This window comes from Armigeres subalbatus, unplaced genomic scaffold (genome assembly GCF_024139115.2).
Source record: "Armigeres subalbatus isolate Guangzhou_Male unplaced genomic scaffold, GZ_Asu_2 Contig185, whole genome shotgun sequence".
NCBI lineage: Eukaryota > Metazoa > Arthropoda > Insecta > Diptera > Culicidae > Armigeres > Armigeres subalbatus.
Window position 1 is genome coordinate 1 of NW_026942672.1, and position 18708 is coordinate 18708.

Here is an 18708-nt window from a genome sequence, read left to right on the forward strand (position 1 = left end):
AATAAAGTTTAGACAATAATGATTATAGTTTTTTGGGACTCGACCATACGAACAACAGGTTGTTAAGAATGTTAACCATAACTAAATGGAAATTTTCTCGAACAATTTCGCACGCGAACAATAATAAAACCGTAGCTTGTGAGGTTGATAATTTTCCTCCAGGAAGTTGGTATAATGGTTGGGATATAGTTGCACCGTTATGTAAAACAGTTGATGATATGGTTCTGATACAAATCGATTATGAATGTCAGATTATAAATAATAAAATAATAATTTTTCATCCTATGTATGTATATTTTGCGCTTCTTGAATTACAACTAAGTTAGGTACTTCTTTTCATGCATTTTGTCCGGTTTTGTGGCCGATGCCAGGAACTAATTACCGGGACATCGGAGTCCCGAAGAACCGATTTAAAATTCATGCAACCCAGATGAGCTGACGAGACCAGCACCGCCAGAGGCGCTAGTGTATTTTACTCATATTATAGTAAATTTATTTGAAAGTGTTTGCTGTGAGTTTTGACAGATTCCTAACATCAATCCTCAATGAGGTATAGATAGAAGGTGAGGAAGAAGACCAGTCTGTCAGAGTGATTGAATAAGAAAATTAAATCGAAAATGACAGTGCCGGAAATTTATTACAGAATTGATTTTTTTTTTTGATGATCTACGCAGCATCAATCGTACCCATGTAAGTATCAAATATAACTACTCATGAGTTGTTTCTCTTATAATTAATACGTTATAATTAATATTCTTCAGGTGATATAATGTAGCTGATCTACCGGGATTCCAGTGTTACAGATCGGAACGCAAATCAAAACGGGACAAGCCTGCCGGAGAACAAAAGGATTATAATACAGATCAAAGGAATCCCCACGAAATGCTACAGGAATTCTTAAGCGATGCACTTAGCGACTATGACAGGTATCCCCAAGCAGTGCCCACCGTAATCCCCATGTCATACCTACGGGAATTCCCAAGCAGTGCTTACCGAAATCCAAAAGTGATATTCACACGAATCCTCAAGCAATGGCCTTAGGAATGCTCAAGCAAATCCTACAGTGATTCCTTAGCGAAGCCCATAGAGATTCCCCAACGATTCCCATTGGAATTTCCAACCAATGCCCATAGATACGGACAAACGATACTTAAAGGAATCCCCAAGAAATGCCCACAAAAATCTCCGAGCCACAGTGATCTCCAAGCGATGCAAACCGGAATCCCAAGCAATGCCCACAGGAATCCTCAAGCAAGGCGTACCGTGATTCGTAAGCTATGTCCACAGTGATCCACTAGCATTTTCAAGATGGGACAAATTGGCTTGAAGTTTATTTCCGAATTGATGCTTTATCATATGGGACTGGCAGAGCGATTCCTACACGAAGTTCCAAGCTATGCGAACCAAAATCCCCAAGCAATGTCCACAGGAGTTCCCAAGCAATGCCGATAGGAATGCTCAAACAATTTCTACAAACATTCCTGAGCGATTCCCACATGAATCCACAAGTGATGTCAACAGTGATCTACCAGTGAGGCTTACAGGAGTCCAATAAGCCCTGCGAGCAAAGGCGAAGGATTTCCAATCGAGTTCGATCCGATGTTTTTAGGTTCGGTCTACGATGTTTTCGGGTGGCAAACATTCTCGACTGTCTAGACATAGTGTTTCCATTGCACTTGCCGTACAATATACAGACTCTTGCAATGGCGGGCATAGAAAAGCTCTCAGTTAATAACTGAGACAATGCTAATAGATTACTATGTTGAAAAGCAGACCAAGCTCCAATAAAAATGTAGAGCCATAACAGAAGAAGTCCACAAGAATCACCGGCGAGCGATGCCCACAAGAATGCCTAAACAACAGTAATGCCCACAGCGATAGCCTCGCGATTCCCACAGGAATTCCCAAGCAATGCTCCCCGAATTTCCAAGCAATTCCCACCAGACTTCCATAGCGATGCTCACTTCTATAGCAATCTCCAGTTCACATTAATCTACCAACGTTTCCAACACTGCCGTAATAATAAATTACCTTAATTATGCTTAATAATGCTAAGTTGCTTGATTGCTTTATTAGTTGGTTGGTTGCTTGATTGATTCGTAGCTTGCTTGAATGGTGGGTTGCTTGATTCGTTGACTGGTTTGTTGGTTGCTTGCTTGATTCGTAAGTAGGTTGGTTGCTTGATTGGTTGGTCGGTAGATTGGTGGGTTGGTCGATTGGTTGGTTGATTGGTAGGTTGCTTGATTTGTTGGTTGGTTGGTTTCTTGATTGGTTAGTTGGTTGAATGGTTGGCTGCTTGATTGGTTGATTGTTTGCTTAATTGGTTGGTTATTTGGTTGATTGGTTGGTCGGCTGGTTAGTTGATTAGTTGTTTTGTTGGTTGCTTGAATGTTTGAATGATTAGTTGGTTGGTTCAATAGGTTCAATAGGATGGCTGCCTAATTTAGTTTATTGGTAGCTTGCTTGAATGGTTGATTAATTGTTTTGTTGGTTGCTTGAATGGTTTTGTTTGTTGGTTTCTTGATTGATTGGTTGGTTGCTTGATTGGTTTGTTGTTTGATTGGTAACATGGTTGGATGGTTAGTTGCTTGATTGGCAGGTTGTTTGATTAGTTTGTTGCTTCATTGGTTGGTTGATAGGCTTGTGGATTGGCCGATTAGTTGATTGGTAGCTTGCTTGAATGGATGAATAATTGGGTGGTTGGTTGCTTGATTTGTTAGTTGGTTGAATGGTTGATTGGTAGCTCGCTTAAATGTCTAATTGGTTTATTGGTTGGTTAGTTAATTGATAGTTTGCCTAAATGGTTGATTGGTTGGTCGGCTGGTTAGTTGTTTTTTGGTTGCTTGAATGGTTGATTAGTTAGTTGGTTGATTGATTGATTGGTTAGTTGATTTGTTAGTTAGTTCAATAGTTAATTGCTTGCTTGGTTGATAAGTTGATTGGTAGCTGGCTTGAATTGTTGGTTGGCTGATTGGTTAGTTGCTTGATTGGTAAATTGGTTAATGGTTGCTTCATTGATTGGAAGTGGGTTAAAATTGTTTGTTTAGTTGGTTACTTGAGTCGTTTGTTGTTTGGTTGATTAGTTGCTTGATTGGATAATTGGTTACTTGATTGATTGGTTGGATGGATGGTAGCCTACTTGTATGGCTAAATTATTGGCTGGTTGCTTGCTTGAATAGTTTATTACTTGATTGGTTAGTTGCTTGATAGGTTGGTTGCCTAATTGGTGTATTGGTTGATTAGTTTATTGGTATCTTGCTTTGATTTCTTGATTGGTTGATTGATTGGTTTGTGACTTTATTGATTAATTGGTTGCTTAATGGGGGGGGTAGTGCTGGGTTGGTAGATTGATTAGTTGCTTGATTGGTTAATTGGTTGCTTGATGGATTGGAAGTGGGCTTGAATGATTGTTTGCTTGATTGGTTAGTTGGTTACTTGATTTGTTGAAAAACTTGAAAAAACTTACGCGGATACATTCGTGCAGAAAATCGTTGTAACTAAATTTTCAAATGGCTATATCTCAGTTTTTTCACCAACCTCTTAGCCATCTCTTCTTGTTTCTGGACATTGCCAAATATTGTATCTAGGGGTGTCCAATTTTTCACTAGAGTTGTGGGAGTAAAGCAACGGATTTAGAAAAATGCGATTTTGGAGATATATTTATATTTTATTACCAAAATGATATCTATTCATATAGTGATGATGGAAATGATAAAAAAAACACATAAAAGACATCACCTGGAACATAAGAACACATTTTGAGCATCCCTACTATGCATACGATGATAATTCGGTGCCTTTAGGAACCACATTATATCACAGGATGTATGAAGCTCCAGAAAATGTTTTCAAGCATGTTGTCTACTGTGCACTTGTTAAAATAAATGTAAACTATATACGAAACATGTGCGATAATGAATTATGATGTTCTAGGATCTCAGAACTGTACTAGAATTTGAATCAAATGCTCTACCGAAACAACCATGGCTTCCATGATGCCCCCAGCCGCAGTATCAACCAAATAATGTCCTCCAAGTATTTGTCTTTCACTTGCGTCTCAAATCCAAACATATGAGATGTTGTAAGATCTCCAAATTGTCCTGGAGTTTGAGTCAAATGGTTTACCGAATCAACCAAGGCTTCCACGATGTTCCATACCGCGGTATCAACCTAATTATGTCCTCAGAGTATTTATATTTCACTTGCGTCTCAAATCCAGGCATTTGAGATGTTGTAAGATCTCCAAATTGCCCTGGAGTTTGAGCAAAATGGTCTATCGAATCGAGCAAGGCTTCCATGATGTCCACAGCCGCGGTATCAACCCAATTATGTCCTCCGAGTATTTATCTTTCACTTGCGTCTCAAATCCAGGCATTTGAAATGTTATAAGATCTCCAAAGTGACCTGGAGTTTGAGTAAAATAGTCTATCGAATCAACCTAGGCTTCCATGATGTCCTCAGTCACAGTATGAACCCATTTGTGTCCTCCGAGTATTTGTCTTTCACTTGCATCTCAAATCCAGGCATTTGAGCTCTTCTTTTTGTCTACCAGGTCAAAGGTAACAATGCCTGATACAAAGGCAACAGCAACGAATCATCTATAATCATGGGTTCCCAAACTGTGGGTCGCGATCCCCAGGGGGGGGGGTCATGAGCTAATAATGAATCGCCTTCTTTGAGCGTGCTTACAGCGGCACACTAGGAGTTAACTTTCGGAAATCAGTATGGCGAAAAGCATCTAAGGTTTAATATCTCGAAAATAAGCAACTTAATCGAAAAAATATTTGGTAGGCGTAGTAGCAGACGCCTTCCTACATAACTGGTACCAAATAGATTTTCGTGAAAAGCTTCTGCTGTTGAGAAAACCCGCGTTAGATGTCTTTCGCCATACAAATTTCTGGCGGTTAACTCATGCTGGCTATTTTGCGCATATACGATAGCGCCTGGATGTGACAGCGGCGAGTAGAAAATCAGCATCTGCCAATAATTCATTGGTGGGTCGCGAAAGATAAATCTTATAATAAATTTTCTATCTATCTATCTCTAATTATTCTACTTTGTTCCAACAATCTATACCACCAGTGGCGTAGCCACGGGGGTGGTTTTGGACATAACCCCCCCCCCAGAGACTGTTAGCCACGAACATAGTAGTCAATGATTACCACCAGTTGCGACCCTAGCGACTAGTTCAGCCATAGCAACTTGATAATCAACAAATGTGAAAATTGATTACTTTGTACCCAACCATCCTAGAATAAAGTCATATTTAAAGTACAACTGGTACAACATTTTGGTGACGAGGATTTTTTTCAAGAATTCAACGCTTTGGAGGAAGAGCTGCAGTTCTCAAGATGCCTGGATCCGGCGACTTTCAAGTAATCTACCAGCAAATCCTGCGGCAGAATCAAGCGATGGCGGAGCAAAACACCCGGCTGATGGAGATGATGGAACGTTTTGGCAATCAAGAAAACGTTTCCATCGGTCGGCGGGCAGCCCGGAGTTCATCATCGAGTTCGGGAGTTCGGGTCCGGGAGTTCGTCTACGATCCAGACAACGGGCTCGTTTTCGACCGGTGGTACCGGAAGTACGAAGACCTTTTCCTCAAGGACGGAGCGAAGTTGGACGATGCGGCGAAAGTGCGGTTGCTGTTGAGAAGCCTCAGCGTGACGGTGCACGACAAGTACGTCAACTTCGTGCTCCCAAAGCACCCCAGTGAGGGTGTCAGGCCATTTGGCCGAATGCCGTTTGGCCGAATGGATCGTTTGGCCAAATGCCGTTTGGCTGAATAGTTAAAAAAAATTGATCTTAGTTAACGAGTAGTCCTTCTTCTTCCTCATTCCTTCTTCCTTCTTTCTTCTTTTCTGCATCCTCTATCTTTTTTCGTTTTTCCTCCTTCTTCCTTCTTCCTTCTCTCTTTTTCTTTCTTCCTTCTTCCTTCTTTCTGCTTTCTTCGTCCTTCTTTCCTCTCCTTTCTTCCTTCCTTTTCCTTTTTCCTTCTTCTTTCTTCCTTCTTCCTTCTTCCTCCCTCCTTCTTCGTCCTTCTTCCTTCTTTATTCTTCCTTTTTCCTTCTTCCATCTTCCTTCTTCCTCCTTCCTTCTTTCGTCTTCCTTTTTTCTTCTTCTTTCTTCATTCTTCCTCCTTCTTTCTTTTGTCTTCCTTCTTCCTTCTTACTGCTTTCTTCTTTCCTCTTCTTTCTTTATAAGTTTTTCTTCCTTCCTCTTCCTTGTTCCTTCTTTCTCCTTCCTTCTTCCTTCTTCCTTATTCGTTCTTCCTTCTTCCTTCCTTCGTCTTGTTTTTGCCTTACCCTTCTTCTTTTTTCCTTCTTCCTTCTTTCGTCTTCCTTTTTCCTTCTTTCTTCTTCCTACTTTCTTCTTCATTCTTCCTACTTCCTTCTTCCTTCCTTCGTCTTCTTTTTGCCTTTCTCGTACAACGAAGTTGTACCGAAAGGCTATCATTTCACTCCAAAATCGAACTTCTTATAGAAGTCTCGGAGACCCATGATGTTATATACCAATCGACTCAGCTCGTCGAACTGAACAAATGTCTGTCTGTCCGTGTGTATGTGTGTGTGCATACGAAAACCGAAAAACATTGGCCACATTTTCACATAGTAATTCTTAACCGATTTTCTCGCAACAAATTGCATTCGGCAGGGGACAGGGACTTGTTGATCACTATTGAATTTGATAACGATCGACCATTGCGTTTAAAAGTTATTAAGAAAATGGAATCGAACTATATAAGCGCCATATAAGGTATGCGAGAAAGGCAGTATCACCACTCGGTGAATTAAGTTGGGTTTTTCCTTCTTCATTCTTCCTCCTTCGTTCTTCCTTCTTCCTCCTTCCTTCCTCCTTCTCCTTTCTTCGTTTTTCCTTCTTTCTTCGTTTTTCCTTCTTCCTTCTTCTTTCTTGCTTCTCACTTCGTAAGTAAGCCCATATATTTTCTGTCAAATTTGCCGTTTCCGTCGCCGTTCCGTTATATTGCGTTTTGGGCTTGAGGCTAACGCGGTGGATGAATGCACTCTGGAATCACTCATCACGGAGTGCCAACGTCTGCAAACCTCAAGCACGACACGGCCATAGTGGAACACAAGAAATCGGTGAGTACAATCTGCGCAGTCAAGCAGAACAAGCCTCCATCGATGACACCGAGTTCCAAAGAGAAGGAGAAGACGAAGTCCGAAGGTCCAAAAACACCCTGCTGGCAGTGTGGCGGAATGCACTACGTCCGGGACTGCACCTACACGAAGCACGTTTGTCGGGACTGCAAGCAAACCGGCCACAAAGAAGGGTATTGTGGCAGCTACACTTCGAAGGCGGCACTCAAGAAGAAGAAGCACGTGAACGGAATTTTCTCCATCAACCAGGTCAGCTGCACTTCTAGACGGAAGTTCCTAACGGTGGATATCAACGGGTCTCAAGTGACCAACAACAGCATCAACCTGATCGGTCTGGAATGGATCGAGCTGTTCAAGCTGTGGGACACCCCGCTATCTACAATCTGCAACCAGGTCCACGTTGCCGATGGTCAAGTCAAGCAAATCCAAGTGTACAAAGCTGCGTATCCCGAAGTGTTCAAGAACGGCCTCGGACGCTGCAAGAAGATGAAGGTCCGACTCTATCTCAAGCCCGATGCCAAACCCGTTTTCAAGCCGAAGCGCCCAGTTCCTTTCACGTCCATGGAGAAGATCGATGCGGAGCTGGACCGACTTCAATCGCTGGGCATCATCACGCCTGTCGATTTCTCGCAGTGGGCGGCTCCGATCGTCGTAGTGAAGAAGCCCGGAGGAAAAGTACGAATCTGTGCCGATTACTCAACTGGACTGAAAATCTGACATCTTTACCAAGCTTTATGGGTGCCGGTATTTCAGCGTCATCGACCTGAGTGACGCCTATCTTCAAGTTGAAGTTGACGACTCGAAGCAGCTGCTCACAATCAACACGCATCGAGGTCTCTTCCGCTTCAACCGGCTCGCACCAGGAGTAAAATCCGCTCCCGGGGCCTTCCAGCAGTTGATGAACAGCATGGTTGCCGATCTCGAAGGAGTGGACACGTTTCTGGACGACATCTTCGTGGCCAGCAAAACCGAAGAGGAGCACCACAAGATGCTCAAAGCACTGTTTCAACGCCGTCAAGCCTACGGTTTCGTTCTGAGGGAAGAAAAGTGCAACATTCTGCAGACGGAGGTAAAGTATTTGGCGCACATCGTAGACGAGAACGGTCTCCGTCCTGACCCATCCAAGGTGGAAGCCATTGTCAAGATGCCACCGCCCAAAGATGTCACAACTCTACGCTCGTTCCTTGGTGCGGTGAATTTCTACGCGAAGTTTGTCCCGGAGATGCACCAACTGCGGCGGCCACTCGACGCGCTGCTGAAGAATGCCAAATTCGTTTGGAACAGCGAGTGCCAGAAATCGTTCAGGCGCTTCAAGGAAGTACTCCAGTCGGATTTGCTTCTGACACACTACGATCCATCACTAGCCATCATAGTTGCTGCCGACGCCTCGCAGTCCGGAATCGGTGCCTGCCTTCTACACAGGTTCCCCGATGGCTCACTCAAATCTGTTGCACACGCTCACTCACCCCCGCGGAGGCAAATTACGGACAGATCGAGAAGGAAGGTCTTGCACTGGTGTTTGCCGTAACGAAATTCCATCGGATGCTGCTTGGACGCAAGTTCACCCTCCAGACGGATCATCAGCCACTCCTGCGGATATTCGGACAGAAGAAGGGTATTCCGGTTCACACGGCCAACCGCCTTCAACGTTGGGCCCTGACGCTTCTGTGTTACAACTTCGACATCGAGTACGTGTCCACCACGCAGGTTGGATATGCCGACGTACTGTCCCGCCTCATCAACGGTTACGTCAAAGCAGAGGAGGACTTCATCATCGCATCGATTCAACTGGAAGACGACATCGATATTCCACTCCAGGAAGCCATCAGTTCGCTGCCAGTTACGTTCAAAGCGGTTCGCGGTGCTACTCTCCAGTGCCCGGTTCTCCAACAAGTGATCCAGTACAACCAGCGTGGATGGCCCTCCAAAATCGATGACATCGCTAACGCTGAAGTTCGCCCTTTCTTCGCTCATCGAGACGCTCTATCGGTAGTGAATGGGTGCGTCATGATGTCCAACCGTTTGGTGATTCCGGACAGTTTTCGGCAGCGGATTCTCAAGCAACTCGACCGAGGACATCCGGGAATGAAGCGGATGAAAGCTATCGCACGTAGTCACGTGTACTGGCCGAGGATCGATGACCACATTGCTGATTTTGTGAAGAGATGTGAAAGCAGTGTTGAAAATTATTATTATTATTAATTGAAAATTACTTACGAAAAATACTTACAAAAATCGCAGCTTGAAGAGAGAAAAACCGAGCATTAAATTATTTGACAAGCATAACAAAAACAACTATGCTGTCAGTAATGCACGGTGAGAGAAACACGCGGAAAAGTGACAGCGTCTTTAGTGTCTTTTCAGTTGTATACCTACACTGAGATCAAATCTCCATTATTTTTTATGTGCGGTAATCATATAGAAACGATTCGGCTGGCTTTAGCTCTATCTTATGTGCAGCATTTGAATTTGATTAGTGAACATTGATACTTAAGAACTAAATTCATACAATATAATGGTGGTTTATTTATACTTTATTTGATCTGACAATGAATTTTATGTGCAGCGACAAATAGCTGATAAATATTATTATCGGCACATAAAATATAAATGCGCGCAATGGAAAGCTAGTTTTTCCAAATATCAAAATGGCTGCCTGGAGACGGCTCGGAAAAAACGGCTAATCCGAGGACGAAGCGAGGTAAGCTAAATTATTTCATTATTAATATTTTATAATACCTGATCAAGCCCTTTTTACTTCATTTTCAGCATCGAACGCAAATTACAAAATGTTGGATGAAATTCAGGACCGCCTTAGCGAAAAACGAGCAAACGCCATTCAAACGGCGAACCAGGTTGCGAACATTTTCAACGCTTCGTATGCGCATCCGATACGGCAGTTCGGTTTTTAATTTTACTCCTTCGTTCGGCGGATTTATGTTTTCGGGAACCATTCTTCATCCATCCGGCTAATCAGAGAATCCTCTTCCAGTTCTAACGCAACCAGTTTAGACGCCCAACGTCCTCACAACAACAGCATCCATACAGCTTCCCCATGAAGTGCTTCAAAACAGAATTTCCGCATCAGAATGTTTCTCGGATCGAAAAACTGTACCGTATACGGTACAGTTTTTCGATCCGAGAAACATTCTGATGCGGAAATTCACTATAGTGAAAGCCGTGAATTTAGCAATTTAGATGAATATTAGATGCAGTGGCCAACATGTGCAATATATTATTTTGTTACACGATAGTTTTGATGACCGAAATTCGATACATTCGATGTTGCAATTAATGATGGCATCAAACCCAGGGTGTTGTTCCCCATGCTACGATTTTATGTTTAAACTTATGTTCAATTCACTAATAAATTCAATATGAGTAATAGCAAGCTTATCTGTTTTTATTTACGGTTAAACAAGAAAATCAATTAACAGAATCCATCTAGATAATGAAAGAAAGGCATTTGAATTTTATCTGCAGCCGCACATAAAATATATTGGAAGGAACATATATGTTGTATGAATATTGCACATAAAATTAAATGTACAAATTATTTCTAGCTTTATGTGCAGAACTAATAAATATTATTTGCAAAGCTTGATTGCAAAAATATATGTGCATTGCACATAAAATTTAGATGGGAAATCAGCTCAGTGTAGGACTCCTACACACCGATTGAGAATTAAGTGCAACACGAGAAAATCGCGAGTGTCGGATCCCGGTATTAGTCCCTGCCAATGCTCCCTTCAGCCTTTTTCAAACTGCCACTAAGGCTGTGAACCATTCCACAGATTCGTTTAACTTTTAGTTAAAATTTGACAGTTCGATGGTTATTTCGCCGTGGTTAAAAATAACCCTGCTCCGGAGCATGGTTAGATTTGACAGTTCAATAGTTAAACTTTGTTCGCGAGAAAATTGGCGCCAAATCCACTTCGTTCCGAATAACTACCAATCTGTCAAAACTCAAATGGGTCGGCTTCGGAGTAAAATTTTAACCACGATGGGAAAATAACCATCGAAGTGTCAAATTTTAACTAAAAGTTAAACGAATCGGTGGAATGGTTCACAGCCTAAAGCGGGTAAACAGTGCCGTTCCGTCGTACTTTACACATTCCATGAGGATGATCGTCGAACGACAGTTAACCTTTTGGCATTTTGTATACTTTGTTTGCAGCGGAGTCAGACGCTTTGCTTTACCATTCAGTAAGTCTATCGAATCATTAGAGGTTGATATCCAGTAAAGAATTTCCGACAGATGGCATGGAATTAGGGCAGCACCCGGTCGGAAAAACACAACTGATATAAAGAGATCCATCGAAACTTGGTCACTGTTTGATTAAAACATATTTTTCAACGCTCCAAAATGTGAAGAGCGCACAAAACATCGCAGGAAAGGTTGGGTTCTTCTACGTACTCCTCCTTGTACTGCAACACATCCAAATGAGTGCACTTAACAAGGCTGCTGCAGCAGCCACGATCCTCGTATGACCTCGACAGATTGCTCTATAACAAAATGTTAAACTATTAAATAGGAAAATGAAAAATTCAACAAAGTCAGACTTAAGGCTGCCTCACACCTCGGGAAAATTTTCCAGCGGATTTTGAGCCCCGTGTATTTTAAATGGGGCCGGGATTTTGATTTTCCGTGTCCAAATTCCGAAAACATCGCATATGCAAAAATGCATGGGGAAAAAATCCGCGAACCAAATTCCCGAGGTGTGAGGCTACCTTTACCGCGTAGCCGATTTTCTCAAGAGTCAAACAGAATTACAAATGGATTCTGTTTTCTCATCCCTGCAATGGTCGCACCAACCTCGCTGCCAACGAAGACAATAATCCTAATACAGTCAGCCTAGTCTAGAAACACATTCCGCAGACAAATCGAATATAATAGAATCGATTTGGTAGTTGTCCGTTGATTGTCGAAATAATAACATCCGGCGAGTGTTTGTTTAGAAGTTCTTCTCTGTCACTGGTATATCATTGGTGAACCCCATGTTTGAATGAGGTGCTCAATTCGTCCTTATGATCACTTTTCTTGGCAAAACATGCAATTACATTCTTGCGTATATTTTGAGTAGGAATCATTTGTTCTTCGATCGTTTTATTCGCGGAATCTTCTGTGGTGATCACTGCAGCTTGGGATTTCTTTAGCTGGACTGGAATCAAACCGGCTAAGTTTTAAATTCTTCATTCATTCGAGATCTTGAACATGTATATACTTACTCGAAAGATCAGACGCGGCAAGCAAGCGAAAAATCTAATTTCGGTTGCACCAGCACTCCGAACAGCCACCGCGCTTGGAAAACAAACTGTCGAACTGTCGTATGTGAAAAAAAATGGATGACTTTCAAGTCCGGCCATCTCAAGGTACAACAGCTATTATGGTATGAATAAGTTCACTTACATTACTCGAACATGAACAACTGTTCAACTGTTTGCAGACCATAATTATAACAGTTACCATTATAACATTCGGCTATGCTAAAGTTTTACCGTTTAGCAGGTACTTTAGCAAGAACATACTGTTTATTGGTAACCATTTCCACCCAGACTGGGTACCAAAAACAATGTTGGGTAAAGTGCCATTGCACTATGGGGAAAAGGGTGCCTATTAATCAAAAAATTTACTATCTCCAATTAGTCTAATTTATAAATCATATGAAAGTATCATGTGTTTTGTTTACTATTTGTTTTGGTTAAATCTGACAATTGTTTTCAAAATAATTTGCAAGACTTACATCTTTGACCATGGGAATTATGTTATTTGATGATAAAATATAATAAACTTACGAAATGGAGAGAATCTACAGGCGAAATCAAACGCTACACAAAATCATATTTCGTAACTTGTTCTCCCGCTCCGAATCAAACAAAAGATATTATTATTGTTTATACTGTGGTGAGCATCACAGTTGAAATCAGGGACTAATACCGGGATACGACACTCGCAATTTTCTCGTGTTGCACTTAATTCTCAATCGGTGTGTAGGAGTCCTAGGTATTCGCGACTACGAAGGTAAATGCTTCACGCACAGTCTGACAGTTCCTTATGGGATTTTACTGTGGAGGAACAAGAATGGGTGATTGGCGGCCATGTTTCACGCACAGTCTGACAGATAGCAATGAGATTTTGCCATAAGAGTGAGTAGAGGCATTACTTTCGTATTCGCGAATACAACTGAAAAGACACTAAATACGCTGTCAGTTATCACGCATGTTTCTCTCACCGTGTATTACTGACAGCATCGATGTTTTTGTTATTTTTGTCAAACCTGTGTCAAGCGTCCGGTTTATTCGCGAATACGAAAGTAATGCCTCTACTCACTCTTATGGCAAAATCTCATTGCTATCTGTCAGACTGTGCGTGAAACATGGCCGCCAATCACCCATTCTTGTTCCTCCACAGTAAAATCCCATAAGGAACTGTCAGACTGTGCGTGAAGCATTTACCTTCGTAGTCGCGAATTTTCTCGCTTTTATTTTCGTTGTAGGTATTTTTTTTGCAATTTTCCAAATTTTTAATAGAAATGAAATAACTTTGGTTTAATTTCCGTATCATAAGGACGCTTGTCAGCGGTTATTTATCCAGATATGGACTCCAACGCGACAGCACAGCAGCGTCCTGGCAAGATGTTTTTGGATGTTTCTGCGTCGGTCGATTTCCCGTCGCACCAGCTGCTCCTTCAAGCCCGAGCTGAATTGGTTGCCCCAGGAGAAGATGTCTGGCTCAGTACTCTAACCAGGAACTAATAACTAATTGCCCCACTCTCGCCAAGTCGTTTTGCACCTAGTCTGCCCACCTCGCTCGCTGCGCTCCACGCCGTCTTGTACCTGCCGGATCGGAAGCGAACACCATATTTGCAGGGTGGCTGTCCGTCATTATTGCAAAATGCCCTGCCCATCGTACCCTTCCGGCTTTAGCTACCTTCTGGATATTGGGTTCGCCGTAGAGCTGGGCGAGCTCGTGGTTCATTCTTTGCCGCCACACACCGTCTTCTTGCACACCGCCAAAAATGGTCCTAAGCACCCGTCTCTCGAATACTCTGAGTGCCATTTGGTGCGGTGCCGAATCTTTTTTGACCGCAGCTTCTTCTGGAGCCCGTAGTAGGCCCGACTTGACTACGCATACGATCACAAACGAACACGCAAGTTCTCGTAACGCGCGCGAATTTGTACGGTTTTTGCAATCACTGTGCATAGGTGATTGAAGTTAATTTCGGTCTCAGTGCGTTGAGCCGAATATCGCAACAAAGGGCTACCGCTCGTGCGTGGCCAGGTTAAATCCAGTGCGACTGTGTTTAATTTCAAATTCGCAATCACCGTGCGTGGGTGATTGAAGTAAGCTTTCGGTCTCAGTGAATTGAGCCGATTGTACCCCGAAAGGGGCACTTTGAGTGTAGCCAAACGAATCCAATGCAACTGAGTGCAACTCGAATTAGCGATCACCGCCAGTGGGTGATTGAATGATTGAAACAAGTGACCGTCGCCCGAGAGCGGCTCGGTGAGCATCCCGTGTGGGGAATATTGAACAGCTTACCGCCAGTGAACAGGCCAGGTCATTTAATTGGGTTTTACAAGCGTGCTCCAGTGCGGAGGAAAGTACATGCTGCCCGAGCGCAGCGAAGGTAATTGAATTTTACCGCCCATACGCAGTCGCAGTGATTCCCGTCGAGAGGGAGAGCGAACGGCCTGCTGCCAGCGAGTAGTTGAAGCCCATTAATTTAATGTTACTACCGCGTACGCGGTCGCAGTGATTCCCGCCGAACGGGAGAGTGTGAAAACTAAAAACTCGTACGGTTTATGATCATACCGACGCGTGCGAACTAAGTTTCCGTTAGTGTAAAAAGTGAACATGCCGACGAACGAAACAATTCAAGCAGAGCTGGCAGAGACCAGCAAAAACCAACTCACGGCGCTAGAAGGCGCGCTGAAGAAAATGACAGAAGATGCCAAAAAACTAAAAGACCAGCCTCATACATGGGTGCAAGTTACAAGCACCATTGGAATGCTGGACGCCCTGTACACACAAGCATCAGGCGTTTTGCTGAAACTAGAGGGCATCGAGGGCCCCCATCGACGCAGAGCTCCTCTCATGGCGCTCCACCTACGTGCCAAAGTGACCTTAGAGGAGCTGGCCAACGCGTCAAAACCAGTTCCTCCAGTACGCGCACAGGAACCGCTGCTGGATCAAACTATTCAGCCGCACACCAACAGGGCGGATCATTTACCGAGGATCGATCTCCCTCGGTTCAATGGTTCGCCGACCGAGTGGCTCTCATTCAAGAGCCGTTTTGAAAAGCGCATATCTGCGCTAAGTGAAGACGCAGACAAATTCGAGTTTCTATGCATGTGCCTTGAGCACTTCGAACCGGCGAAAAATTCGATTGAAGCTCTTGAGAATTCAGGGACTTCTTTTACCGATGCATGGCAAAAATTAAAAGCGCGCTTTTACAAGCGCCGTAATGCCTTTGAAGGCTACTTCACCAAATTACTTAGGGTGAACAACATTACAAACCCCAATGCCAAGGCGATCTTGGCACTAATCGATGCGGTGGACACCACGGTTCATGCCGCTCAACAAATCAACGGAGGACGCAGCCAAACGCTGGATTGCGTCGCAAACGGGCTACTTGTAGCCATTGTGAAGGGGAAAATGGACAACTCTACCCTGTCCAAGCTCGAAGAGAGCCTGGACCTCCAACAGATTTATATGTGGACCGAATTGTAAACGGAGCTGGAGAAACGAGCGAACCAGCTAGCTTGCCATACTGAATTCGACGGAGCACGAAACGTTAAAACGGTGGCAGCAGCCCCCGTCTCCCGATCCTCGAAAGGGAACAATGAAAATGATCAATCATCAAAGAGCCCAAAAGCTTGTTTCGCCTGCGGCGCAACCAGCGATAATAGCATATTCTATTGTGCTGTATTCAACAAGCTGCCAATCAAGGAGTGATGGAAAATGCTACAATTGCTTATCGCATGGGCACTCTGCAAAAAAGTGACCTTCAAAAGTAAGCTGTAAGGAGTGTGGTGCCCGTCACCACACCCTACTACACTCGCCGGCGGGGGAAATTTCCTCGCCATCGACACCTCAAGAGAAGGCCGACGGATCGACCATGCAGGCCTCGGCCTCTACAAGTGACTTGGGGAAAAGTATGTGTTTTTGGCAACAGCGGCCATAAACGTACGAGGAGCTTCGACTTGGTACCAAGTTCGTTGTCTATTGGATTCGGGTAGCCAAGTCGAAACAATTACCGAAGAGGCAGCGCAACTCATTGGCCTGCCCCACACTGCAGTCCCACTGACCATAAATGGAATCGGCAACGCATCATATGCTTACGACTCTGATTGAGTCAAAGAGTGGTAAGCTTTCAACACAAGTAGATTTGATTATTGGGGGATCAGCCCATCGTTACTCTTCGCAAGGGATCGATAAGGGTGCCAGACGACATCGAATTGGCCGACCCTACGTTTTACAAGAGGCAACCCGTGGAAATTCTATTAGGATCCAGGGTGTTCTTCCAAATCATCAGGCCCAGATCTATTAATCTGGGAAATGGACCTGTTTTTCAGGAATCCGCCCTTGGATGGCTAGTCGGCGGACTAGCATCTTTCCCAAAGCCGCGACAAGTCATTGTGGCTGTCGTGGAAGCCAAGCCTGAATACAAAAAGGCTCCAGCTGCCGAAAAACCAGAAGGGTACGACGACAACGAACAAAACTTGGAGAATTGGTTCAGGCATTTTTGGGCGCTCGAGGAGGTGACTTCCGCGGAAGCGACGCCCTACCTCAGCGCGAACATTTGCGAAGAACACTTTCGCAAAAACACCACGACAGGACCGGATGGCAAATTCACCGTTCGTCTTCCTCTAAAGCATGAACCTCAGATTCTGGGGAACTCTTTTGAACAGGCAAGGAGGCGCTTGCTATCGTTGGAGAAGCGTCTTACCCATCACCCAGACATATAAGAGCAATATAGAGATTTCCTCAAGGAATATCTCGCCTTGCAGCATATGGAAATAGTCCGCCCAGTTGATTATGCAAGGGTAAAATATTATATACCCCACTCCTGCGTAATTAAGCCGGACTCCACCTCAACGAAACTACGAGTGGTGTTCGATGCTAGCGCCAAAACGACGAGTAGCATATCTCTGAATGAGATCTAGCACAGCGGACCGGTAATACAGCGCGAGCTGTTTGAGTTACTGTTAGACTTCAGGTGCTACGACAAGGTAATCACCGCTGACGTCGCAAAAATGTACCGGCAGGTAAACGTCCACGAGGAAGACTCGTGGTTGCAATGCATTCTGTGGAGGAACCACCCCTCCGAAGAAATTCAAACCTACAGATTGAAAACGGTGACGTACGGCGAAGCAGCATGGTCTTTCCTAGCATGCCGAGCGCTTCACGAAGTCGGGGAAGAACTATGTCCCGAGCAGCCGGAGATTGCTGATGCCATTCAGCAATGTTTCTATGTAGACAACCTAATGATGGGGGGAGATTCAGTAGATGAGCTACTACATCGCCGCAAGGCTGTGGAAGCCGCATTACTCAAAAAGGATTCCCTTAAGGAAATGGGCATCTAATGATCCCACCGCCATACGCGACGTGGCAACCGAAGACGTAGAACAGGTGATTCACGTAGGAGATCACGACGTCATCAAGACATTAGGAGTTGCATGGTCCCCGCAAACCGATACATTCCGATTTCTGGTGGATGACCAGGATCCTCGCAAAACCACTATGACCAAAAGGCAACTTGCCTCCGAGATTTTGAGGCTGTACGACCCGCTGGGCATTATGCAGCCAATAATTATTACAGCGAAGATCCTGCTCCAAGGACTGTGGAAAATCAAATTAAAATGGGATGACCAAATCCCTGCGCAATCACATCATGAATGGCAACAGCTGAAGAATACATTGCCGAAACTCGCAAGCTTGGCCATACCGCGCCAAGCCATTCCAAGTAACGCTGTACACCTTGAACTGCATGGGTTCTCAGATGCATCCATCCTCGTCTATGGTTGCGCAATTTACGCGTACTGCATAGATGACCAAAATTGGAAAACAATGAACTTACTATGCGCCAAGTCCCGCGTAGTACCAATGGAAAAGGCCAATCAGCTGGCCCTGGCGCTACCTCGAAAGGAACTCTTAGTTACTTGCCAAATCAATGCATAAGGTAAGCGGCATTATACCATCGCGCATCGATCAAGCCTACTACTGGTGCGACTCGCAGGTAGTATTGGCCTGGATCCACTCGCATGCACCCCACAATGAGGTTTACGTTTCAAACCGGATTAAGGTAATTCGGTCTCTAACAAACCAGGAGGCTTGGCGCTTCATCCCGACCGATCAAAATCCCGCGGGTGTAGTCTCAAGAGAAATTTCCGTGAGGAAGCTCTTAACTACAAAAATAGAGCTGTTGCTGCACGCCACAGAATACGTATTGCATAATAAGCCGCAGTTCAAGGCACTTGTAGACCTACCAGGTGTTGCAACCTGTTTATCACAGAACCAGGACGACATAACAACCGAGGTGTATGGCCTAAGTAAGTAAGTAATGAACAATTTTATGGCCAA

The 18708-nt window shown here is 44.1% G+C and overlaps 2 protein-coding genes across 2 annotated transcripts; both read left to right on the forward strand.

The window, feature by feature from the left end:
• The first annotated feature begins 5351 nt into the window (after positions 1 to 5351).
• On the forward strand, positions 5352 to 9323 carry LOC134203425 (uncharacterized protein K02A2.6-like). Its single transcript, XM_062678306.1, has 4 exons — positions 5352 to 5712; positions 7048 to 7796; positions 7852 to 8568; positions 8613 to 9323. The coding sequence occupies exons 1-4, from the start codon at positions 5352 to 5354 to the stop codon at positions 9321 to 9323; spliced, it is 2538 nt and encodes an 845-aa protein (XP_062534290.1).
• A 4101-nt stretch (positions 9324 to 13424) lies between these two features.
• On the forward strand, positions 13425 to 17670 carry LOC134203427 (uncharacterized). Its single transcript, XM_062678307.1, has 2 exons — positions 13425 to 13614; positions 13690 to 17670. Exon 2 carries the CDS (start codon positions 14980 to 14982, stop codon positions 15853 to 15855), a length of 876 nt encoding a protein of 291 aa, XP_062534291.1. The 5' UTR covers positions 13425 to 13614; positions 13690 to 14979; the 3' UTR covers positions 15856 to 17670.
• The last annotated feature ends 1038 nt before the right edge of the window (positions 17671 to 18708 follow it).